The sequence below is a fragment of the Protopterus annectens genome, chromosome 5.part0 (genome assembly GCF_019279795.1).
Source record: "Protopterus annectens isolate FY-2018-M chromosome 5.part0, PAN1.0, whole genome shotgun sequence".
Taxonomy (NCBI): Eukaryota; Metazoa; Chordata; order Ceratodontiformes; family Protopteridae; genus Protopterus; species Protopterus annectens.
In genome coordinates, this window is record NC_056735.1 from 465,903,464 (window position 1) to 465,929,690 (window position 26,227).

The 26,227-nt window shown below is 37.3% G+C and overlaps 1 protein-coding gene across 9 annotated transcripts in view; it reads right to left on the reverse strand.

Annotated features, from left to right (window-relative positions):
- DMD (dystrophin) overlaps positions 1-26,227 on the reverse strand; it is a 9,298,038-nt gene that overhangs the window by 7,428,915 nt on the left and 1,842,896 nt on the right. For all 9 annotated transcript variants that reach the window (XM_044072398.1, XM_044072396.1, XM_044072400.1 and 6 more), the window contains exon 8: positions 310-491. In XM_044072398.1, coding sequence (XP_043928333.1) covers positions 310-491 — 182 coding nt within the window. The remainder of the gene's footprint in view (positions 1-309; positions 492-26,227) is intronic.

Sequence of the window (26,227 nt, forward strand, 5' to 3'; positions counted from 1 at the left end):
CACTTAGTTTTACAAAAGAAATAAAACAACTTGCAATGTGATTAAAGTGACAAATATTGAAAGAAAAAATAGACAGAGGATATCATACACTGTCCTGAAATCCTTTTTACTGGTATGCTGAGTATAGTTATACTGCATCATTTCTCTGTGCATGAATAAGATAGAGAAAAATATAACTTAACTTAAAAGCAAACATTCCCAGAATCAACAGAGAAAGGAATATTACAGCAACAGATTTTATGCCTTACAGGGAAGTACCACTCTTACAGCAGTGACATGTTCAGAACATGAGATTAAAGTTCGTCTCACCTGTTGGGTATAATGCTGTTTTTGTGGTGTTTGAATTCGTTCCTCCCGGGTGACCTTTGGTTGCCTTGGTAGACTTTCAACTTCATGGATGGCTTCTATGGTTATTTTCTGGGGCAGAACTTGGAAGAGTGAAGTGATGTACATAATGATGGACTTTTTGTCTGGATGGGATATAGCAACATCTGGAGAAAGAAAAAAAGAAAAAGATCTGATATATTTCTCAGAGCTGGGTGTTTCACAGTGCAACAGAAATACAATAATCAACTTCTCATCAAGTAGACCAACAGATGAACAAACTAGGTTTGTCTCTAGGGACCAATTAGAACATTATAATCAGACTGATAATCTAATACTGAGCTTGGACTAAGAGTCAGAGGCTGATTTTAAAAGGGAAATGTTTTTTCCCCTTCAAACAAATCACATTCTAGCATAATTTGTATATGTTAAGTTGCAATTTCTGCACTTTTAATCAACTGATTTTCATTATGCAGTGAGAAGGACATGTGGGGTATTATAGGATTAGCAGCTGGCCTTTTTCTTCTATGCAGTTAATAACATTTATGTGCCAAAACACCCCTCAAGAGGACAAAGGCAATGAGGAACTGGCAGTGTAAGACTATTACATCAGGCAAAAACTCTTATCACTCTGAGAATGAACATGCTCTGACTTTAGTCATGCAAAGTCCTTCACAGAATTCAGTAGATCATTGAAGTGCATAACATTTATGCATATAGCCATGTGAAAACTTTCCTAGGTAAATAAAGCAGTTTACATTCAGATTAAATATATCAATTTAGGCTTCTAATATGTTTAGAATTTTCTTTTTCAACTGGATACTGACATAATGTAGTCATACATTTAGTATTCCTGATGTTTAATCATCTGATATGTAGCATACTGATCATTTCAGACCGTTCTCACCATGACCGATGCCACTCGACCAAGATGAGTGGCTATGCAAAGCCAGTTTAATGTAGTCAGTATAGAACCATGTTCTTAGACGGTGGAAGGTCATGGGAAGAAATCACAATCTCATTTGAGTTATATATTAAGTACAACATGTATATATTAAAGTGGCTGTTAGAGTCAGATTTTCTTTGTAGCTGTATGTAAATAGCAAAGTTAATGGGACTCATCTATCTAAGTGGGGTTTTTTTTTAGTATGAATTCATCCTTTTTTCTGAAGCACTGAGAATAGGAAAATTTATTTAAAAACTGTAACTTAAAGTTTTGATTAATGGGCTCAACATGTTGGGGCTAGGATACATGAATAATTTATATTATGGTCAAGTCCCTTGATCTGAGCTTGCATCAGATACAAGACCTGCCACAGAGAACACCTAATCCAAGAGCCTAACCAGTAGCTCATCCATGCATCATTATTTCTATACTGAAGACATGCTAGGTACTTTTAAACATATACAGGACAGTAGCTTATAATTCTTTGGGTCTACAGTCCGCAAAACATCTGGTCTGTTATCAGCACTAATCAAAGCAGATTGCTTATACAGACAGTGCTAAAATGAGGATGCACTCAGCTCAGGTAGTCAGGGAGAAAAATGGCCTCCAAAGCATTACATCTTCACATAAAAGTCTACTGCTTTCTTTGCCAGTCATTCCTGCTAACTTCAGAATGGCCAACTATCTTGTTCTTACAATGAACCATCTTAATGGTACTCTTCCAGCCATCCATTCTGTGACTGTGCTTTCCTAACTACTGCCAGATATAAATATGCTGATGCTGAGCTGAGGACTCCAAATATCCCACACATCCTATAGCCAACTAATGTAGCCTTTTCAGTCTGCTTGTCTTGTTAGATGATGGCCTCTACAATCTGTGCATCTATTATCAAGCACATCGAATTCCCAGAGGTTAACAGATGATCACAGAACATTTCCACGTGTGGCAAACATGAGTGATGACACCCCATGAGTCTATACAATATCTCAGGGAATAATACAGCCAGCATCACTCAATCAATATTCTACGTGGTTTGCAGTCTCTGCTATATTACATCAGATACTGAGTAGATTCAGGAACTTATAAGAGATACATATAGATTTTAGGTTACAACATGTCAGCATTGTCATGTAGCTACTCTGGCATAGCGTTCTGAGCCCTGTAAGAAAGTGCTGTCCACTTCAAAACTGAACTAAATCTCAATGTAACTAATGTAGGTACTAACACCAGGTTGTATCCACTTAGATGACCTCAGGAAAAGCCTCTGCAATACCGTGATGTTTTTGCTAATGAATCATAATTGTAGCATTTCCACATCTGTGCTTGATTCTAACAATGCCAGCATACCTACTTTCAGCTTAAATAACTCATAAGGCAAACACAGACTTAAAGCATTGTATCAGCTCCACTTCCATGTGAATTAATTATTTAAAAATGCTAAACAACAAATTTCAGAATAGTAAACTTCCATGATACAGCACTACTAAAGTATTCAATTAGAAGAAAAAATATAGCGTATATTATCTAGGCAATGTTTTAATAAAGGAATGTGCACCTTTTCTTATATTGTACCAGTGTTGTTGAAATGGTTTAGGTTATAAGCTGTCAAGCAGTGATACTGTAGCTCTAGGTTTAATTTGTTCAGTTTTCAGTTGAATACTTCATGATTTTGAGTAAAACTACTTTCCCAAGAGAGCTCAGAAATCACTTGTACAGATGTACATGTGCCTAATGGACTTGGATGATGAATAAATTACAAAATCAAAGAAGTTTCAAATGAGCAAAAACATCAGCTTCTATAGAAATTACAGTTATGAATGTAAATTAAAGACAAAAATATGGATCTAAGTTAAAAAATTGTAAAAGCTCACATCACAAAGCAGTTCATTCATTGTAATAAATAAAAAAAACATACATTTAGTAATATGTATTATTTACCCGTGGGTGCATGTATAAGTACTGAACTCTGTGTTTGCACACAGGAGGAAGGAATGGTTTCTTATTAATTGCTTTCATTGCTGTCTTCAATACTAGTTGTGAGCTTACAGATTTTCACATTCAAAGAACTCTCTTTACAAAGTAATATATGTATCAGCTGTAAATAATTGTGTCATGTAATCGACACACATTTACTTGAAAATAAGCAAATAAGCAGTATAAAACTTTTGGAGGTTACATGCTTATAACATGCTCTCAGGGTCACAGAAAGCTATTTATTTATTTATTTTATTTTTTTTTTTTTGCAAGAGACACGCCCCTCTGCATGCTCCCAATGCTTTGCAAGACCACAGATTACAAATGTTATATAAAATTAATTGAAAAAAAGGTAGAAAGAACAAAAAATACAAAACTTTGCTTCCACCTCCTTTCTAAATGTACTGAAGGCTAAACTGCATCCCCTAACACTTAGCACCTGAGACAGCCATTCCCTTCACCCCACCCTAGCTATGTTTCTACATGCAGTACACACAGCTGTGTACATGCATGAGATCTTGCATGGAAATTGTGACATGTTGAGTTTGTATGCGTATGTGTACAGATATCTATGTGTGAGTACATGCCTTTCCTTATAAACAAATATGTATGTAGCTATACATACATACACACACACACACACACACACACACACACACACACACATATATATATATATATATATATATATATATATATATATATATATATATATATATACTTGTGTGTGTGCATGTCTGTGCAGCCTTGGATTTACAGAGATAAGCACATATATACACTTTGATCTTAAATCCAATATCTGGAGCACTTTCTACCATGTCTTCAATGTCTTTGCTTAACTGTGTTTCTCTCCAGGTCATTCATCCCCACTTCCTCACCTGTATACCTTCCAGATGGCACCACTTCTTTCATTTCAGTTAGTGTCTCTGGATATTATAACACAAGGCTGGGATTAACCCAGCTATATGTGAGTTGGAAGGAAAACATAGAAACATGGAGTGAAGATTCTTACAGAATCCTAAGCACTGTCATGTACATATGGGATTGTTTGACAACATGCACATCGCCACATTATCAATTTGGTCTATCATTCCCAGTACTGCTGAATTTTAATGGTAACTAGCCTTATGATTCATGTCCCTATCAATGGGAAGAGCAAAATTGTAGATATAAAACCATCCCCTCTTTCTTACTGGGATTATCAAGCAGACAAGTTTCATTTCAGTTTCAGACTTGTATTCTCTCACTTCTTAGCTTATTTGTAGTTGTAAATTTTATTATGATATTATGCACTCATTGCACATCTAAGATGTGCACATATTAGTCAGAATGCATAACAAGGAGGGGAGGAGCACAAGATATGAGAAGAGAGTTTCTTAACAGAATGGACCTGGCTTGCTCCCGAGGTAAGGAGTGCTACATAGGAGAACATATCGTTTTCATTTGCTCCTCATTACAGAGTTGGTGGGCACAAGACTGGGGAACAGCACTAGGTGACAGGTAAGCCCATTATGCCTCTGCCTCAGTGCACACTTTGCCAAGTTCAGTAATTGCATTTATGTGTTGTTATCATCAGTCATGCAGTCATACACAGACACAGGATTCCACAACAGGTCAAACACCAAAACTCCAAGATCTGTATTGCCAAACCAAAGAAAAAAACAAAACTTATATATACCAACTCTATGATTGCACCAACTATAAGTAGAGAAACAATTCACGAAAATATGACATCCCAAATGCACACTTAGTGATATCAATGATATTAATTTCTGGTGGCGAATATTGATCACTGCTCTGCTTCTTAATGTCTCGCTCCTCAGGCAATTGACACTCAAGACATCATACCACATCCACCTGTAGAACACTTCAGTATATAAAGCACACACACACACACACACACACACACACACACACACACACACACACACGTGTGTGTGTGTGTGTGTGTGTGTGTGTGTGTGTGCACTCAATGTATTCTTTCTGCTAGCTGAGTCAGGGCACAATATGTAGCACACGCTTTTTGTGGGGAAGTGTGTGGGTTCTATTACCACACCAGGTACATGGACTGGTGACACAGCAGAGCAGCAGAAAGTGGTGCTGTACTCTTGAGTATGCCATTCTTTTGATGAGACATTAAATCGAGGTCCTAACATCTTGAGCTGATGGTAGCTCAGTTGGATGTTAAAAATCCAATGGCATCTATCAAAAAGAGTAAAGGAAAGTTCCTTGGTGACTTGGCCAAATTTGCACTGGCAGTATAAATACCACCTGAGGACTTCTGTGAAAAGAGTACATTAACCTAGTCGGGCAAACCTGAGCAACAAAAGGTAAATACATTAAAACAAATGCTTTATTTTAAAGAAAATAGAACATTTTACTATCTTGGCTTTTACTTCATATAAAAAAATTACTTTTCTTTGAAGAGAGAAAAGTATTTGGCACTCTTTCAGCCTGTGTGTGTGTGTGTGTGTGTGTGTGTGTGTGTGTATATATATATATATATATATATATATATATATATATATATATATATAAAATATATACACATATATATACATATATATATATATATATATATACACACACACACACACACACACACACACACACACACACACACACACACACACACACACATACATATTTTTCTCTAGTTATTTTAATTCAGTTTTCTACTTCTTTGTAGTCAATTCAGAAAGTAAGAAAGCTACAGTTGTGATTTACTGCATCCAGCAGTTCAAAAAACAGACTGTGTTTGTATATTTGGCATTTTAAGTCTTTTGACGGAAGGAAGAACTAACACAACAATAACAAAGACTATTGAACAGAAAAAAATCAGTACACTAATCAAGCATACAGTTGTTATCTCATGCTCATGGAAAGAAAGTCATAAATCCCATGAGAATTCTAAAATGTTGAGCAGATTCTAAGAAAGAAATAGTTTCTGCTAATCCACTGAGTCTTGTAAACATCTTCAGTACTATCACTAAAACCTGCATTACAATAAACATGTAAAATGACTCAAATGAATTCTGATGCATTCAACATTCTATTTTCAAGATAAAAAAATTAAGTTTGCACCTAACAGTTTCTATTATACCAACTAAATACTGAGAATGGAGTTATTTTTGTTCTTTTCAGGAGGGAAATAAGTTTATGAAAATTATGGCTTTATAACTCAGCAATATCATTATGTGCATATTCTTTAACTCTTTGAAATAACCCAACAATATTATTAATTCATAGCAGTTTTGTTATACAAGACATCTTTTCCCAAGAAGTGCAATGTTGCTAGGCAGTGTTTCTCTCCTTTTTATTCTGATACCATTTCTTAGTGTTTCAAAGTCACTGAAACATAAAAGTTGGCATGAACCAGTACACTGGTCCAAATTCTTACAGCACATTAATCTTTAGACTGTTAAGAGATAAAGGGCTAAAAGACCACTCTAGCAATAGTTTTAACAAAAAGCTAAGGTGCACAATTCTGTTTCACTAAGAAAATATACCGTTGTCATTTTCTGCTAGGTTATGTTTTAACTTCATTTTTATTGATGTTAATTTATCTAGCTGCTATAGTCTTTTATTTATTTAATATATCTTTTACTGTATTGAATGACACATGGCTGTAATAATTTCATAATACTGTTCCGTGGAGACAAACAAAAACAAAAAGACAATTGATTAGTATCCTGACCCCACCCCGCAGTTTTTGTTATGGAACACAGGCATTTCTACCTTGAAGTTCATATATAATACACTCTATGGCTGTAAAGCCGAGGCACTAGAGGAGTTATTCATCTGTGCTGCTTAGAGCCTGTACAATCAGTATTTTTCTTTTTGCTGTATGATGCTGTCTGCATGGGAATTTTTGAAAGAATATCCATCTGTTTCGTTTCTGCAAATTTGTAGCCTTTCTATGGCGTTGAACTGTGGCTACTTTGGACATTTTAATTTTTATTAAAAAATCTGAAAAGGTAACTACTGGCTTGTTCTTCTTTTAGTGGTGAACATTCATATATAATACAGTTGAATTCCTGTATTAAATATGACAGGAGAGCATTGTTTTCCAAGTAATTTATAGACATGGCAAGTAGGATTCACATGAGGAAAAAGTACTCCTTGCAGAATCACATTTAATGCGGGCTCCTGCTTGTGTGGAGAGGGATATAATCTGACAAAAATAATGGCAGGGCTGTTAATTATAAAATTACTTCTTGCTATGGCAGACTAAGCAAATATCTTTCATGCCACAGAGTTTTTTTTTTTTTTTTTGGACCAGGTCCGTTATCTGAGGCATGAGTCTAGGCTATTTAAAGCTGGATAATGGGAAGATCACCATATTTTGACAAAGGGGCAAAGGACTGCATCCATTTACCAGAGTGATCTTGGTAAAATAAATAAATAAATAATAAACTAAAAAACCTTTGGCTGCTCTTTGTAAAAAAAATGTTTATGGATTTCCCGATTAGACAGTTACCTGGCTTGGGCTTGAAAATTTTCAACTTGGGTATGAGGGTTTGATTTGTTGATCAGGTTTTGTTTTGACTTTATTTCATGACTTTTTTTGTTTCCTTCTCACTTGTTTCATTATTTTTTTGTTGGCTGAATACTAATTATGGGCTTTGAGGTGTTTGTCTTCTGGTTGGTACCTTATTGTCACAGAAGGTATTGTTGTGTTTTCTTGCTTAATTTGTTTATCAGGTTGTGTTTCTTCTATTTTCCCTATTTAAACTTTTGTCTCCAGTTTTTCTACTGTTCATGGGTTAGAGGAGCTCAAGCATTTGCTAATAAAAAAAACATACGTACACACAAACTCATCTATACCGCTCAACTATTCCTGATTTTCAGGGGCGTCCCCATTTTCTCTGAAAAATGTATGACTTTTGGAGAAAAGACAGTGAATAACACTTAATAAGTAATGACAATTATTAGAGTAATAGAGCTTTTTATCATCAGCTTATTCTGTCAATGTCTCAGGTTTTAGTACATACAGTATATTTTAAAAGTGTAGTTTTAACAGTTGGCCAGTTTAGAGTATAGTACAGCATGTAGTATGCTATTTTATTCAATTTTAGTAGCCATGGTAAGGTGTTAAAGACAGAGATAGAGAGAGAGTAAAATACAAGGTGTGCAGATGCTATTTATTAAACTAAAATATATATTTTCAGCTGTCCATGATTATTAAGGGTCCTTGATTTTGGTCGTTTTTTATCTCTCTCTCTCTCAATCCCTCTTAGAATGGATTGTATATTAGTTGCTTTGCATTGTATAACAAATAACATCAATTACCAGATTTCTGGACATCATTTATTACAGAAAATGTATATTAACTGACATTTCTGTAATTCTGCCTATTCTTTGGTTAATTTTACTAATAATTAAATTGTCCCTGATTATACTATATTAGTATATCTGGTAGAATGGTTGCCATGGATTAGGTTATATCAATAGCCTTATTTCTAAATTACTATGAATTCAATGGCAGCTTGTGTAAAAGGGGGGGCTATAGCAATTTTTGGCACAGGATTTGCTTTAGCAGTGTCTGCTAAAAAAATCTGTATTGTCTAGCTTACCAATTGCACCATTTTGGGTCCATTATTTAAAATTTTAAAACCATGAGAAATATATTTCACTTAAGCATTTTCAGTAACTTATTGCTTTAGTCCATACTTTGGGGGCCATAGATGCTGAGTTCTTTCTAGCTTTTATCAAATTCTTATTAGCTTTTGACACATCAACAGGGGGTGTTTAGGTCAGGAATTTTAATTCAATTATCCTCAGATTTGTTATTCAGCCTAGTAAAGTGTTATCTTCTTCATTTTAGGCTATCATTTATTTCAGCTGGTTTACATTTCATTTCTTGGGATATGCTATATTATTTAACAATGAGGAATCTTTAGAATGTCAGGGATTTGGTGTTTCATGAAGCATAATGTTTATTTTTTCTCTTTAAGTTTTAGTGTTTGTGAGATAGCAGAGTTGGAATTGCAGTGGGTCCAATAAGGTACACAGGTAAGTCTTTCATAATTTTTCCTACTAGTCGGCATCTCAAGTGGGTATTTTTAAGATAAAATGAGATTATAACTGACATTAATTTTATTTTTTAACTTTTTTTTTAAAAAAAGGAAAAATTCAAGTGTTGCGGATTCCAAGGCAAAATGGCTGGACCTTGCATCTCAAGCCACGGCGCTAATTGATGAGGTGGTGGTAGATGAAAACAGCAAAAAGACTCCTACAGCACCCGTGGAAAAGCACCACAGGTGGTGTAGTTATCAGTGGAGTGGTCTGAATATGCACAACCTGAGAAGAGACTCAGCACAGGGAAGACAAAGGGGGAAACGACCAGTTGTGGATAAACATTTGGTGCCAGCATCAGTATCTAAAGAGCCAGCTGGTTCACCAGGTAATGCCTAGGATTTACGGGTGGGAAGTAGGTATGGCCCAGACTGCTGAAGAATATTTAAGGAGTTTTCTGCATACTTTATTCATTGGGGGCAGAGCAAGATTGTCTGATCTATTTAATGAAAAAGATTTCCAAGGAGTGGGTGTGCAAAGGGTTAGTGAAACTACAGATCCATTACAAGTTTCTCAGACATTTCTGGCAGGACTGATTGTTATCTAGGGCAATCGCTAGAATAACAGTTCAGAAGCACCTGTGAGTACACTCACCATGGGATCCCCAATCATTTCACGTACAACATTGTTTTTAAGAGACAACATTTTGAAAGGTGAAAATACAGACATTTTTGATCTGGAGCTCAGCAAATGTATTCAGAGGCTACTGGGTATATATAGGACACAGGGTACAAAGATTTAATGCTGACTCTATTGGTTTTGGGTAGAAAGCAAGTAATCAAGTCTTGGCTTCATAACTGTGATAACTGGGTTTCAGACTTTATCTGTTTTATAGCCATAGTAGTGGAAAAAGATACCTAGTCCAGCACTTCACCTCTTAGCATATTTTAAATCCACAAACGATTACCATTTTTTGGGGGGGATGGGGGGCTTGACATGGTTGTGGTATGTGGAAAACTTTAGAAAATGAAAGGTCGTGGAACCTCTTTCAGATGGGAAGAAAAACATACAGACACCTGGTTGGTGGTCATGTTTGACAAGCCTAGACATTCTGTAGATGGGCAGTTTGACTAGAACCACCATAAGCTTCTGGGGCACATAGCAAGAGATGATGTGCTGGGCCATCTTGCAACTTCCAGCACTTTAGCTCTTATTGTGTTGGACAAAGGATGGCCAGCAGTCAGGACAAAAACTCCCTCGATGGATTAGTCATATTGTGGTGGGTCTTCAGGTAACACCACAATGAGTGACTTGTCTTTTTGGGGTGCTAGAGAATATGAGAAGATGCCTTTTTAGTGCTTTGCCTTCTTGGGGTGCTAGAGGATATGAGAAGATGCCTTTTCAGTTAAGCTAGTTTTAGGTCTGTTGCTGGCTAGTTATCCTAATGTTACAGTTAAATAGGAATTAGTTGACTGTCCTTCTTTTTGTTTCCTTTTGAAAACCAGGGCAGCACCTTATTTTCATAATTGCTGCACTGTACTGCCAATTGTTGATAAAAAATGTATTGAAGGATTAATTGTGAAAGAAGTTACTGAAGGCAGTTTTGTGACCCCCTTCCAATAGCTCTCAAATGTACAGATTTTTGCAGAATGTCCAGATTTTTGCCTCATTTTATGACCTGTTCTTTATAAATTTTGTGGTTTGCATCAAATCACTGAAGAATTAAATTACTAAATAATGGCATATATTTGGGTTTCTGACTTCATATCCCTCCGAAAAATGCATGCTAACACAAATGCTGTTATTCTAACAATTGTCTAAGTTTATTAGAGCAATGTTTAAAAATTTTCCCTATTTTTGGTCCTTTGTCCCCCATTATTTTAGGCTTTGTCCAGAGTTTTCATGCTAAAATGTTTAGAGGTATGCCCCCCTTCATTTTGCCTGATTTTGTGTTTTGTCCCTAGGGTTAGTTCCAAAAATTAATCCAAGACAGAATAGGGTTACTCCTCCCCTGTTCTTTCCTGGTCTTTGGTCAGTGATAGCATCAGAAGATCATATGCCTAGGTCAAGTCTCTGAAGGATGCTAGTAATATTATTAGAGATTTACTGACTCCCAGCTTGCAAAGGCAGACCTTGAGTCAGTCATTTGGCTTCCCCCTATTTGGTCAGAAGATTTGCTGCACACATATATGTGCATTAATGGGAAATTGTTTTATAGATACAGCAATGCCCATGGGTGATCAGTGGCTTTCCCCACATTTGAGAAATTTAATTCAGCCATTCATTTGGCATGGCAACAAAGGGCATGAAAGCAATAAGCTGTCCACTAGTTGGACCACTTTCTGTTTGGTGGAAAAGGGGTATTGGGTGCCACTGTGGCATTAGAAACATTCATACAGTTCTGTTCTGAAACTGGGATTCTGCTGTCAAAATGGAAACTTGAGGGGCCTAAGAAATCTTTAGGGTTTCCGGGTTTAGAGATTAATGCTTCCAACTCTGCTGTTAGACTTCCCTCTGTGAAGATACAAAAACTGAGGGCATAAATAGATCAGTTCCTTAGTTTTAAAAAAGTTAGTATTCTGCACATCCTGGAAAGTACAGTTGTGTAAGCTGATTTGCCATAACAGTAGATGTTCAAATGATCACTGCTGTAGTAGCCTTAGCTATAAGGGTCGTATACTGCCAAGGATATAATAGACGGCCACCTTCCAAAGCTTTGTGACATGTTCCATGTCCCCAAAGTGTCAAGCAGCTGCAGCTGACCTGACTAAAAGATGAGTTTGGACACAAAGCCCTTCAGAGCTTTCCTGCCAGCAGAGACAGGGAGGCTGAGCCTTGAAAGAACAAATCTAACAACAACAAAAAATAAATGTCCACACCCCAGCATAAAAAAACACAACAAAAAACAAGAGGGGTGGAGGGGAGAGTGGCTACTGTAGCAGTGATCATTTGAACATCTGCTGTTATGTTAAGGTCAGTTTATACAATTGTACTATGCTTTTCATATTGATCACTGCTGCAAGTAGTCTTAGCTATATGTTAAGATTACCATAGCTAACTATATCTGCGAGGTGGATGGAGAAGTGTCCTGGAGCCCTTGAAGCATGGTCGTAACAAAGTATGATCTAGACCTAGAGAAGGAATCCAGCTTATAGAGTTTTGTAAAAGTATGTACAGAGGACCAATTATCAGCTTCGAGAATACTTCTAGAATTAACCCTTTCCAAAATGCAATAGAAGAAGCCAAGGTCCTTGTAGACTGGGTGCTGACTCTGCCCAGAATGTATTTGTCATAGTGATTTTTAACAAAAGGTAACCATTTGGAAATAGTCTAGTTTTCACAGGTTGTCACTTTTTCTTACATTCACAAGAAATGAGCAATTGATGCAATGATCTGTAAGATTTAGTTCTGTCAATACAGTATCCAAGTTGTTTGTGGACATCCAAGGTATGGAATATCATTTCTCCCTCATTTGTTGGTTCAGGAAAGAAAAATGGGAGATGGATAATCTGACTAAAAGAAGACTCAGATACCACTTAAAAGAAGGATCAGTTCTCAAAGAAACCCTTTCTTTGTGGAAAATGAGGTAGGGGTGACTCATCATTAAAGCTTCAAAGTCAAAGTCAAAGTAAATGTTATTGTCATTCAGACCCACACACAGTGCAAGTTAAGTGAAATTACATTGCTTCGGTTCCAAGTGCATATATCACAAACAACTACAGGGAATAACAAGGACATATAACACTACAGAAATATATACATATACTAAACAAGACCAACAAGATCTGAGATATTTCTATAACACTGGTATCAGCCTGCATCAATATTGCACATGTGGAAAAACAATTATTGCACCGAGTATACAGAATATACCGACTAGCACAAGTATGTTGTATGGAATGTTCACTTACTACTGGCACAAGTATGTTGTATGGAACGTTCACTTACTACTGATTACACTTTTAAAGCAGCCTGATGCAGGTAATGCACAAGAGATAGCTGTACTACTGACTGTTCTGGTCTCCAGCTATTGATATGTTGCAGAGTTCAAAAGCCTGATAGCATGTGGGAAGAAGTTCCTACTAAACCTGGAGGACTTACAACAGATACTACTGTATCATATTCCTGAAGATAAGCAGGAGAAGAGTCCACATTCAGGGTGTGTAAGGGCTCTGATTATTTTTCTGGCTCTGTCAATACACTGTGTTTCGGAGAGGGCCTGCAGAGTTAGAAGTGGGGATCCAAGGATCTTTTCAGCTACCTTCACCACCTTCTGTAGGTCCTTTCAGTCTGAGGCTTTGTTGTTCCTGAACGTGCTTTCAATGGTACCCCTGTAGAAGGTTTTGAGGACAGAGAAAGGGAGACTAGCTTTCCTCAGCTTCAGCAAGAAGTGCAGGCATTGATGTGCTTTCTTCACAATATGGTTAGTACCAGTTGACCATGCTAAGTCCTCAGATATAGAAACACCCAGAAATTTGATGCTACTCACTCTCCACTGTTTCTTCTTTAATTATGAGTGGGTGATGTGAGTCCTCATTCTTTATGAAGTCCATTACTAACTCCTTGGTTTTATTCATGTCTAGGGCTAGCTTACTAATATTGCACAGTTAACAAGGTGGTTCACCTCATCTCTGTAAGCAGTCTCATCTCTACTCCTGATAAGACCCACTACAGTGGTGTCATCTGTGAACTTGATGATTTTGGTCGAATTCTGTCTGGCGATACAATCGTGAGTTAGTAAGGTAGACAGCAGAGGACTCAGGGCACATCCCTGAGGGACTCCCATGCTTAATGTTAAGCTCCTCGAGGTGTTGTTGCCATGCATACTTTTTGGTGTCTATCAATGAGAAAGTCCTGGCTCCACTTGCATAAGTAGGTATTGATGCCCATCTGCACAAGCTTCTCAAATCAGGTGTTGAGGGATGACTGTATTAAAGACAGAGCTAAAATCGGTGAATATCATCCTTACATAACAGTTTTTGTTGTCAAGGTGTGCCAAGTATTCATAAAGAGCAACTGAGATGGCATCTGTTGTTGAGTGGTTGGCTCTGTAGGCAAATTGAAAAAGGTCTAGTGATGCTGGCTGGTTTGCAGATAGGTGGTCCTTGATCAGCCGCTCCAAGCATTTAATCACAGTCGAGGTTAGAGAAACTAGATGATAGTCATTTAGGCTGGCTGGCTGTGATTCCTTTGGTAGGGATATTATAGCAGTGTTCTTGAAGCACTATGGCAGTCGGGCCTGGGTCAGAGATATGTTGAAAATGTCTGCAACTACTGTTGGCAGTTATGCAGAGCAGTCTCTAAGCACTCTCCTTCGAATGTTGCCAGAGTCAGCTGCTTTTCTGGGATTTACTCTGCTTGGATATCTTGGACTACTGAGTTAAAGCAGAGAACTTCCTCATTTTGTTGGATGGGGAGTTTAGTTGTCACGGTGTTGTTCTCCTCATCAAACCTACTAAAGTAGTCGTTAAGTTCATTCAGGAATTAGATATTGTCATCACATTTTGTAGAAAAAGGCTGTAGTCTGTTATAGCTTGTATCCCCTGTCACAGCCATCTGGTGTCATTGAAGTGACCCTGTATTCTCTAGCCATGCTCATGTTTTGCCTCCTTTATCCCCCTGTTAAAATTAGGTCTGGCTACCCTGAGTGCATCTTTGTTATTTGGTTTATATGTGGCATTCCTTGTCTGCAGGAGCTCATATACCCTGCTTGTCAGCCATGGTTTCTGGTTTGCCTGTGTGATGATGCTTTTACATAATGCCGACACTATTAAACTCCCATGGCAGATAGAGGGGTCTAAATTTTAGTGGCAAACTCAATGTTCTCTGAGCAGTGGGTCTTAACTAGTTTTCAGTTGTTGCACCAGTTGTTGTTTACATAAATAGCCCCCTCCTCTGGCTTTACCACTGAGAGCCTGGTCCCTGTCAGCTCAAAATAATATCATCAATTCCACATGGACTGCACTGTCATTAGTACTGGTCTTCAGCCATGTCTGAGTGAATACAAGCAAACAACAGTTTCTCACGGTACTCTGTGTGGAAAATTCCAGTCTTAACTGATCCATCTTGTTATTCAGAGACTGAACATTTGCTGGTAACATGGATGGAAGTGCAGGCCTGTGGGGGTTGGCTTTATGTCTTGCAGTTATACCAACCCTAGAACTATGTTTCCTTGTTCTGTCACATCTCCTTCTTTTAATATGCATCCTCTGAGTGGTGGTGTACATGATGTCTCCACCAAAGCACTTATGGCCATGTTGTCATATGATTCCCAGTTTGTTTAGTTCCTGGAGTATGTTAGGTCATATAGGCCTCCCTAACAGCAACTCATCAAACACACAGCACAGCAGACTAAGAGATCAAATTTCCAGGAGTATATCAGCAGTATAAGTTACCATACCTTAAGATTTTGTTCTTGATTCTGCTTTTTCTAGTGAGTATGATTTAAAATAAGACAAATAATGCACATTCCTCTGTGGAGCCAAAGCAGACGCAGCCATAATGGGCACCACCACTCAAACATCATTCTTGCAGAGATCTGAGCAATCAATAAAACTGTTTTCCATGTTAAGCACCTCGGGTTAGCCAGATTAGCTGGTTCAAGTGGAGCCAGGGTTAGTATCTTTAAAAAAATTAAGATCCCAAGGAGAGGCCACTGGTTTACTTTGAGGCCTCTTATGTATAACCCCATACAAGAACATTTTCACATACAACTGCCTTATAAGAAGGATCCATGGGCAGACATGCTAAAAAGGCCATAGCAAATTATACACATATTGTAAAACTAGGGAACAAGAAGTTCTGAATGGGTGCTGGTTATGTTGTTGGCACCAACTAGAAAACCTTTACCATTTGCTAATATTTGATTTAGTAGCAGGCTTTCTTGCCTCCATTACTATCTGCAGCACATCCTCAGAAAACAGGTGCCTAAGAAGAATTAAGACCCTATCATCCAGGCAGTTAACTAAAGATGATTGATGTCAGGAAGTATCAAATACCCCTGCTCTTATGTGAGTAGATCGATTCTGTGAGGAAGCTTGTGGTAATTCCCCTGGCCATTTCCAAAAGAAGTGAGAACCACGGTTGTCTGGGTCAGAAGAGAGAGACCACAATAACCACGGTGTACTCCTTATGAATGTCAAGAAATACCCTGAATATTACTGGAAAAGGAGGAAAGGCATACAGGAAAATTCCTGTCCAAAGCAAAAAAAAGGCATCTGTCTCCCACGCCTTCTTGCCTGGAGTCTTGGAATACAATTTTGCAGGGTAATTGTTCAGAGAAGAGGCAAAGAGGTCTACTTGAAGAAAATCAAACCTTGGAAGACCGCCCAGATCTAGTTTCCATGCATGAGGGTCTGCCTTGGTCCTTGTCAATTTGTCTGCTGCACAATTTTGCTCTGACAGAATGTACGACAGAGTGAGGTTGTGCTATGAAGCTATATCCCAAGCTAACATTATAAGTCTGCAAAGGGGGTACAGCCTGGTTCTCCCATGCTTGATGGTATATCATGTCACTGTGGTATTTTCTGTAATCACTTGAAGAGGTCCCAGGGACTATAAATGGTTCAGAGAATTGAGTGCCTTGATCAGGGCAAGCATATCCTTGATATTTAGGACTTTGTATCTGTTCTTGGTATCCCACACCCCATGCACCTTTAGTCTCCTGAAACTGCTTTCCCAAGCAATGTCTGAAGCATCTGTTATAACCAACAGCTTTAGAGCAAGGAGGGAGAATGTGAAACCTTGATTTAAGGATATTTGTTTTCTATACCAAGTGAGTTTTCTTCTGACAATCCCCAGTACTGGGTTATGAAAAAATAAAGGATGTTGATTTTGGGAGTAAAGAGATTTCAGATGCAACTGTATTGGTCTTCTGTGGAGTCTTGAGAGGAGTATTATGAGAATCATAGATGCCATGAGACTCAAAATCTTGAGGTATTCTCTTGCAGTGACTGAAATCAGAATGGAAAACCTTAGAAATAGATCTAAATAAACATACTTTTTCCTGTGGAAGAAGAACTGAGGTGCCTAGCTGACATCCCAGGAACATAATACCACGTGAGGGAGTCAAGAAAGATTTCTGAATGTTCTCTTGGAATCCCAGGTTGTGCAAGAGATCTTTCACACAAGAGGGAGATTCCTGACTTTTTGAAAAAGACTAGGACAGGTTTTGACTAAGCGGGTGCAGTTATTGTTAAGGCAGCTCATTTTGCAAAGTCTGAAGATAAATCTGTCATTTAGAGATTTGCATGTCCCAAGCAAAGCCAACATATTAGTAAACTGCCTTTCTCACTTGCAAAGCATGAATTTGAGAGATCTAGCCCAAGAAGCACAGGAAGACCATGCAACAATTCTTGACTTCCTCTGGATGACTAGAGCAAAGTAGAAGCTTGGCTGTTCTCACAGTGCTGGTCATCTACCACTGAAAGACCTCATGGGTTTTCTATTGCCTCCTTTCACCAGTCTTAGAAACAATACCTCCAAGTTTCAGAATTTGGTCTAGCTTTAGGATCTGACAGTTTTGGATCTCCAGCTGTGCATATAACAAAACAATTAAGATGTTTAGTAGTCACCTATTGGCTCTTAGGTTTTAGACAAAAAGTTAGGTTTTGCTAGATTTTACCAAAAAATAGTTGAAGTCCAGCATGGTGTTAGGTAGGCTGCATGGAAGACACTGCGGCTTAAGACAAATCACTGTCATTTCACTGACTGTAGCTTGTTATTGGTCATTACTGATGGTATTTACTAACTAATGCCAGGCTGCTCCCTTTATGCCAGATGTGACCCAAGTTATTTATATGTATTGGAGGGGGTAGTATTCCAAGAGTTCATATTATGTTATCGAAAGATAATGTAATTGCATGATCAAAATGTCAAAATGGCACCATTTTCAAGCTTGCATTGTGGGGGACTGCGCCCCCACTAAATATATATTCCAACTCCGAGATCGCACTACAGTGAGGAAAGGGCAAATATTCCAATCCTCACTGTACTGCGATCCCACAATGCGATCTTCGAAATGCTGCCATTTTGAAATTTTGATCGTTCGATTACATAATCTTTCGATAACATAATAGGAACTCGTATTCCAAGTAGGTGAGCTTCTACTTCATTTAACTTGGGGAAAGGTATATCTCCATGGGAATACTGTCTCTATGTAGCTCTGTCAATCTAAAGTGGATCAACAGTCTCAGGGTCATCTAAGTAAAATGCTTATGTGCCCCTCCTTTTTACTGTGCCTGATTTGGTGTTCCAACACTCTTCGTAACCTGTGTTCTCTTATTTCACACTTGAATTAAGTTCTTCAGAAACCTCAGAATAGAAATATCATCCCCCAGCATATTTGCACTAGAATATAGAAAGTGTCACAGGTCCAAAACTTGCCTAGCCTGGGTATATCACCTCACTATTTCCGTATTTTAGAGAACTGATCTGGCTAGGGAAGGCCAAATATTAGATGGGTGTTTCTAAATGGTAATGTTTATTTCTTTTACAGATATGGTATGCATGGTTTGATACTGGTCATTCATATATTTTACTAGCAGTTAAGAGAGCATCAGTTTGACCCAGAAGTCACAATTTAGGTTTAGATCCATCTAAGCGGTCTGGAGGGGCTACCCATGTTTTCAGTGGTTACAGTTTTAGTCTAAATTTCAAGAGTTTATCCATTAAATTAGGATTCCATATTTAATATTATTTTACTTGGGGGAGCAAAACTGAACTTTTGTCTAAGTGATATCTTCTACCTGAAGTTTCTGACATGTTATTTTTGGCTCATGTTATTTGTCCTGGGTCCTTCATTTGTTGGTCATCCATCATTCAATGACTTTGTTGTTCCAGTCTGACATAGAATCAAGTGGCAGAGATAGTAAAAACATTTGTAATCTATAGGGTAGGCCATGCTGCTCCAGTATTAGAATTTCCTGTAGTTGACCCCTGTGATTTACAGGACAAAGATCCACTTTGGTTCTGGTCATATGGCATACATTTTTCTGATATTGGTTAAAATTTACTGAATTTAAATTTTGCTTTGTTTATTCAAAAGTTATTGCACTTTAGTGTTAATAGCTAACCGTTAAAGAAAAATGGAGACTATGTAAAAGAATTAAATGTATCTATATTTTACAGGTTTGGTCAGGAATAGGGGTATGCAAGACACCTGGTCGACAATGCGGTGTACAATTTCTGAATTTTTGCCCCCCCCCACCACCACCACTTTCCTGGAATCTCAGAGTTGTTTTGTTGCGGTTTGTGAGTACAAGTGGTGCAGAAGCTTTACTCCTGTGAGTACAAGTGCCAAGAGGTTTTTGGCTTGGACAAGGCCACTGAGGGTAGTGGGGGGGGGGGGGGGGGCTTTACATCACCTGGTAGAACTACGCAGTATTATGTCTTTGTTGGATTTACTGTCACTGCATCTTTGCTTACTGCTCATATCTGGTTATATTCAATAAAAATGCCACATTGGTGATCTGGTGTGGTTATTTGTGTTTTTAAGCAGATATGGCACAAATGTTCTTCATGTCACAGAGTATTTTGTGCCAGGTCTGTGAGTAGGGGGCTATTTAAGTCTGGACAGTGGGAGGATCACCACATTCCAGTAAAGTGGTGAGGGATGACTACCTCTTCCATCCTACTCACCATAGTTTTGCTGACGTTGGGCAAAATCAACCCTCTTCTCATTCCACCTGCTTTCCTGGACATTGAAGGCTGGTTTGTTGGAGATTATGAGTATAAGTGTCTGCAAAAGCTATACTCCTGTGGGTACAGGTGACAACAGGTTTTTGGCATTGACAACGTCATCGAAGGGAGGTTCTTTATACCACCTAATAGATTAGTTGGATGTACTTTCTTTACATAGTTATTCTTTGCATGGTATGTAAATGTGATTATATTCAACAAGGAAGGTTACAAATGCAATCTGGTGAAGTTATTTGTATTTTTATGTGGATTTGGCACAGATGTATGAAGACTGTTGACAGACGGTTTGTAAGCAAAGCTTTCCATTTTGTTTATACTAGTATGAGTAGCAAATAATGAATACTTTAACAGAAATAAAGAGTAATTCCATAATTGCACACTCATATATCTTTACTGTATATGAAATCAGAGAATCAATTAACAGCCTTGCTGACTACTGAAACAGAACTATGAGTGTTAAGTCAATTATCAGAATTCACCTTTTCCATTTACCGTATACACACATACCAATCCTTAAGGACAACATTACTATTCTGTTCCACACATATCCTCAATACTCCCATAATAGTTACAGTATAAGTAAACAGGAATCATTTGTATGGCTTCACAAACTTTATACTTCATATGTTCTTAAAACTGACCAATGCGCAATGCCGGCAAGCAACATTATTTCATTACAAAAAAAGTCAGCAGTAATTCACTAATGGAAAGTCATGCAAAAACACCAAAATAATTACAACAGCTAAGATGCAGAAAAGGAATACAGACAACAATTGTACGTAATGTTTTGTCATTACTAGTATAGTGAAATACTGCCATGCTGAAGAGTTACTGAGAAGTGTCAGTGAAAGTATGCAGGAAAAAGTGACATTTGTCTGAGGAATCTAGACTGCCAAATTCCATATTGCTTTTCTTTCTTCACAGAGCATTACCTGAGCAATGTGGCATGCACACACTATAGTCATATTGGAAATGGGTATCCAGTCTCTCTTTTCCCATCAGAAATAAGAAGCAAACAGTTCAAGTCATGTTACATAGCTGAACCACAAAAAGATTTTTATACTTTACATTCCTTTATCCGGGACATTACTAAAAAGATTCACTAGGCAGCTGTTGCTGTACATAATCTTGGAATGAAAGCCTCGTCCTTATATCATTACAGAAAAAAATATTATATATATATATATATATATATATATATATATATATATATATATATATAGATACCTTAATATTTGTCAAAGAGTCCTGTTCGCATTTCTAGATGGCCTTTCTGATTAAAAAGCTGGAAATGAAATACAAGTGAAAAGGAAATATGCATTTCTAAATTTCAAGTGTCTAAAAATTCTTCTAGCTAAACACTGAGATTCAGAAATGCTGAAAACAGTGTGAAAATCTGCTTTCTGCAGGTTTTTGCAGTGTATTATGCCTGAATGATTCAGTGATTGTTCTACTGCTACAGCAGTGTTAAGGTAAAAGCCTGGAACATACACAGCGGACTCACTGGCTAGGCCACTCAAATGCATTCTGGGTGCCAGGTGATACTATTTCGCTAGATGCTCTCCACCAGAAAAATCACAGGCATCTGATTAGCACATTGAAGTGATTCACAGAATATGTTTACCTTCCTGTTTGGGGCATTGAGTAGAAAAAGTGTACACAGACTTCTAATGACATACACCTATTAACTTTGATGGAATATTTGGAGCTGTAAGCACAATTGCAAGTAAGTACTGTGAAGCCATGGACATGAGTGCGTGTGTGTGTGTGTGTGTGTGTGTGTGTGTGTGTGTGTGTGTGTGTGTGTGTGCGTGTTTGCTTGCAAGTGAGAGTGAGTATGTTTCAGTACAAGTAGCTAGAAGGTTTGCAGCTTTCTGGATGTATATGTTTGTGCGTAGCTGTGTAGGTATGAGTGTATATGGCTACCAGTGTGTGTGTGTGTGTGTTTCTGCTTAGTAAGTAGTCTGTGCTATGACACTGCATGGGAAAGTAGTGGAAAAACTATCATGGATAGGTCTAACAGCACAGTGTGCAGTTCAGAGGCATGATAATGAACTGCTAAGGAGATGTTGCTCAGTGCAGCTTTATCATGCCTATGAATTATAGATTAGCACCATTGCATACTGGCAGTACTGAGTTGCCCTATTAGCACTGATGGTAATACTCTTTCTGAATCCAGGAAAATATATTTTTTCTTTCATTTTAACCCTAGCAATTAAGTACTTTTCAGCCTTTGCTTACAGAAACTAGTAAAAATGATCAAAACCAACGTTTAGAGGCTGAGGTAGTCCTAAAGGAGGATATCAGAGCAATGCACAGAGGGGAACTTTAGCCCTTTGCCTCTTGTCTAATCTGTTGCAATTCAGCGTTTATGTGGAATACCCCTTGCCTCTCCTATCCATCCCATTTCCTTTTCGGTGTTGAAAAACGCTCTGAAATGAGGATTAACTACAAGTCTAGAGCATAACTTTACACTATTAGTAGGCGAGGACCTGCTTTCATGTGATGTGTTCAGAAACATAATAGACTGGATTACCTTTTTCTCTAAATAGTACATTACTCACAGCTCTTTCTGGTTGCAAAGAAAGATGAAACCAAACAGCTGTTATGGATATACTCTCTCCTAATAATATCTCACATTAATAAAATGCAAGTTCAGTGTCACTCAGTACTCGCTATGTGGTTTTCCCAACAGGGTAAAATATCTTAAAGCAATATCATCATTTTGTTCTGTCTCACAATTAATTCCTCAGATTAAATGTCCAGGACTCATCTTTTTTCAGTTCAGGGTACTTATTCATGCTTCACAATTGTAACTTTCATTAAAATATTTTATCAAGTGTGAAGTATTACCATTTGCAAGATTCCCAATGAAGGAGATTCATGTTTTGCCCTTCCAAGAATGAATGCCTGATTCAGGTATAATCCCAACATAACTTAACAGGCTGCTTAAAAAAAACTGATTTCATTTTTAAACTCTCTGGGATTGAAGATTACTGTAAAGAAGTCAGCAGATTTCAGTAAAAAAAACCAAAAAAAAGCAGATTTAATGATTGCCATTATTCATTAGTGGTAAAAACTCATGCGACTTTAGCTTATAAAAGGTCATTCAAGACAACATTGTTATTCTGTTTCATGTAGATCCTTAATAGTCCCATCTAGTTACAGTATAAGTAAGTCATAACAATTTGACTTCACGATCTTTGTACTTCATATGTTCTTAAAGCCAACTATTATCAACATCAGCAGGCAACATTCTTCCAATCTCCCCCCCCAAAAAAAACACTGTAATAATATCTACTAAAGAAAAGTCGTGCAAATTAGTACAACTACCATGCAAAAAAATAGAACACAGACAAAAATTGTAAAAACTACATTATCATATGGACTGCGCATTGTTGCAGCGGTTGTGTTGTTGCCTCACATCAAGAGGTTCTCTGATTCAATTCTCAGTTGGGGTGCCTTCTGTGCGGAGTCTGTTATGTCCTCCCTGCATCTGTGTGGGTTTCCTCCACATGTTCCAATTTCCTCCCACTTTACAAAGACATGCATCTGGAGTGTTTCTCCCCAGGCCTTTGCTAAAAATTGGCATTGTCTGAAGTTGGACTTTCCCAGTAAACAAATGTTAAATAAATAAAATAATATTACTAGTAAACTGAAATACTGCCAACAAGTACTTTTATACAGGCATGCAAGTGAAAGTAAGGTATGCAGGAACAACTGCCACAACTGTCTGAGGATTCCAGAGACCAAAACTACATAAAGTAGAGAGTCGATTATCCTAACTATTTGGGACCTAGGGTAGTTCGGATAATCAAACATGCATTGAACTGGATTAAAACAACAGCAAAAATCTTGTTTTTTTCTGTATGCTTTTCAGCCATTCAAGTCATTCCAGTTGACAATAAAGAATAGTTTTCACACAAGAGCGGCTTACAAGGTATAAAAACACAAACAAGTGAATACATATAATGTTTACATATTCAGACTTTATGATTTTTCCTACCCAAAAACTTTGGAAGGCTGCATTCAGATAATTGACATTTCTGATAATCAACATTCAGATAATCGACTCTCTACTGTAATGTGGTGCCTTTCCTGCTCCAGAGGGCCATAGGCTGAGCACATAGGTATGCACAATAGACATATTTACAATTCACATTACTTTATATTCCACATCACTGAAAAACAGACTCACCAGAAAACTGTCATTGTATATATTATTTGAAAGAAAGCCTTACCCTACTAATATAATAATAAAAAAAGGAACATTCCTATTTACTGAGGGTTAAAAAGGATAAGTGATGATTATCATAGTTTGTGTAAATATTATAAATAAATGATGGGTGTGTATATATATATATATATATATATATATATATATATATATATATATATATATATATATATATATATATAAAGCTTATATATGTGTGTATGCATCCGCGGTTGTGGTGCTGCGGTAGCGTTGTCACCTCACAGTAAGATGCTGTCCGGTTCGATTCTCAGCTAAAACGTCTTCTGCGTGGAGACATGCATGAATGGGTGTACCTTCATTGAAGGTTGTGCGTCAGGGCTGGCAACTCGGCACGTAAAAATCAACTGCCAATCATTAGCGGACCGGAGTTCCACTCTGGCGACCCCTAACCGGGAAAAGCCGAAAGATGCAACAACATATATGTGTGTATGTGTGTGTATATGTATATATTTTGAGAAATCCAATGGTACCAACTCAGGCAGCTGGGACTTCACTTTAATGTCTCATCATCACCAGACTGTCAATTCTCTTAAAAGCAAAGTACCTTGTGTGAGAGTAAAACCCACTTTGTTTTTTATTCACTTCGAGAAACAAAGAAATTATTAAAAATGATGAAAAAATGTGCACTCATCATTGGTTTGATATGTTTTATAATTCCAGTTTCAGAAATCTCAGGCAGGAAGTTTGTAATAAGTCTTAACATGTTTGTAAATTAGCTTAATTTGTAGAGGTCTGAGAGACTTACACTCTTCAAATTATCAAGTTAATTCTGTCACAGTTTTAAAACTGAAGGAGGAACTCTATTATGATCATCATAAGATGCATTGAACAGTCTTGAGCAGGGGCTGTATTTGCCCAAAGTAAAAGCTGACAACAGGGGCTATAATCTAGGCAGCAATGGAGGGGATTGCACCCCTAACAGTGCATTTTCTGCATTTGTATGTTGCTGGGTAAGCGTGCCTTCAAATCACTATTTGTACTTTGTTTATTTTGAGTCCTGGACAGGATAGTATCATTATGTGCAACAGGACTGTGTATTTTAATACATAAACCTAACATGATTCCAACTACAAAAAAGATACAGGCAATTAAATTTAGCCATTCAGAATAAATACAAAGATATAAAGGCATTTAGCATAATTCAGTGTTCATCGCAATTTAGGTATTTTTGGTAATATAATATTATCTGAGTTTTTAAGCCCATATAGCACACAGATTGTGAAATGATACAGCTTTAATTAGATACATACATTGTTCATACTTCCACAATATACAATCTGATATCCCATTGACAGCATGTTTCATGACGACATACCTAATTTGTATGTACAGTCCCTTATCACATGTAGCCTAATTCTAATTCTGGTAATTAGATGAATTTCAGAAAACTGAGGTTTGAAGTGTCCTTTCATCACAAGGTTGCATGCAATGCATCCCTACTTTTTGCTGCAAGAACTAAATGAAACATTCACGGGGTCAGTCACGTACGCAGGGCATATAGTAATTTTCCTGATTTTTTTATTTTATTTTTATTTTATTTTACATTTGTTGACTTGGCTAATCCAGCTGGATATGTGTCCATTTTCAGTGGAGGCCCGGGGAGAAAAGCTCCACAAACAACAAAAAATAAGCCAAGACAATGATATTTACAATATAAATTGGTATATTACAAAGATTTCTACAACAATATCTACCATTTCTATTTGAAATATAATTATATTGTCTATTTGTCTTGTAACATAAATTCCTTTTCAAGCATTTATTAAGGAATACAAAATTGGATCTATTCCCTATAATCCCTTCTAGTTCTTTAATTGTTGTATGAATATTCCAATTGTTCTTAATTTGCTTGCATATTGTATACGTTTCTTATATGTTTGCATTTCACAGCTGCACAATACATTCCCTTATTTACTGACATATGACAGCTTAAAGTCTCCATCTCACTACTGTAAAATATTGCTTTTTGTTCAGAATTAAGAATACAGATTGGTTACATGATATTCTG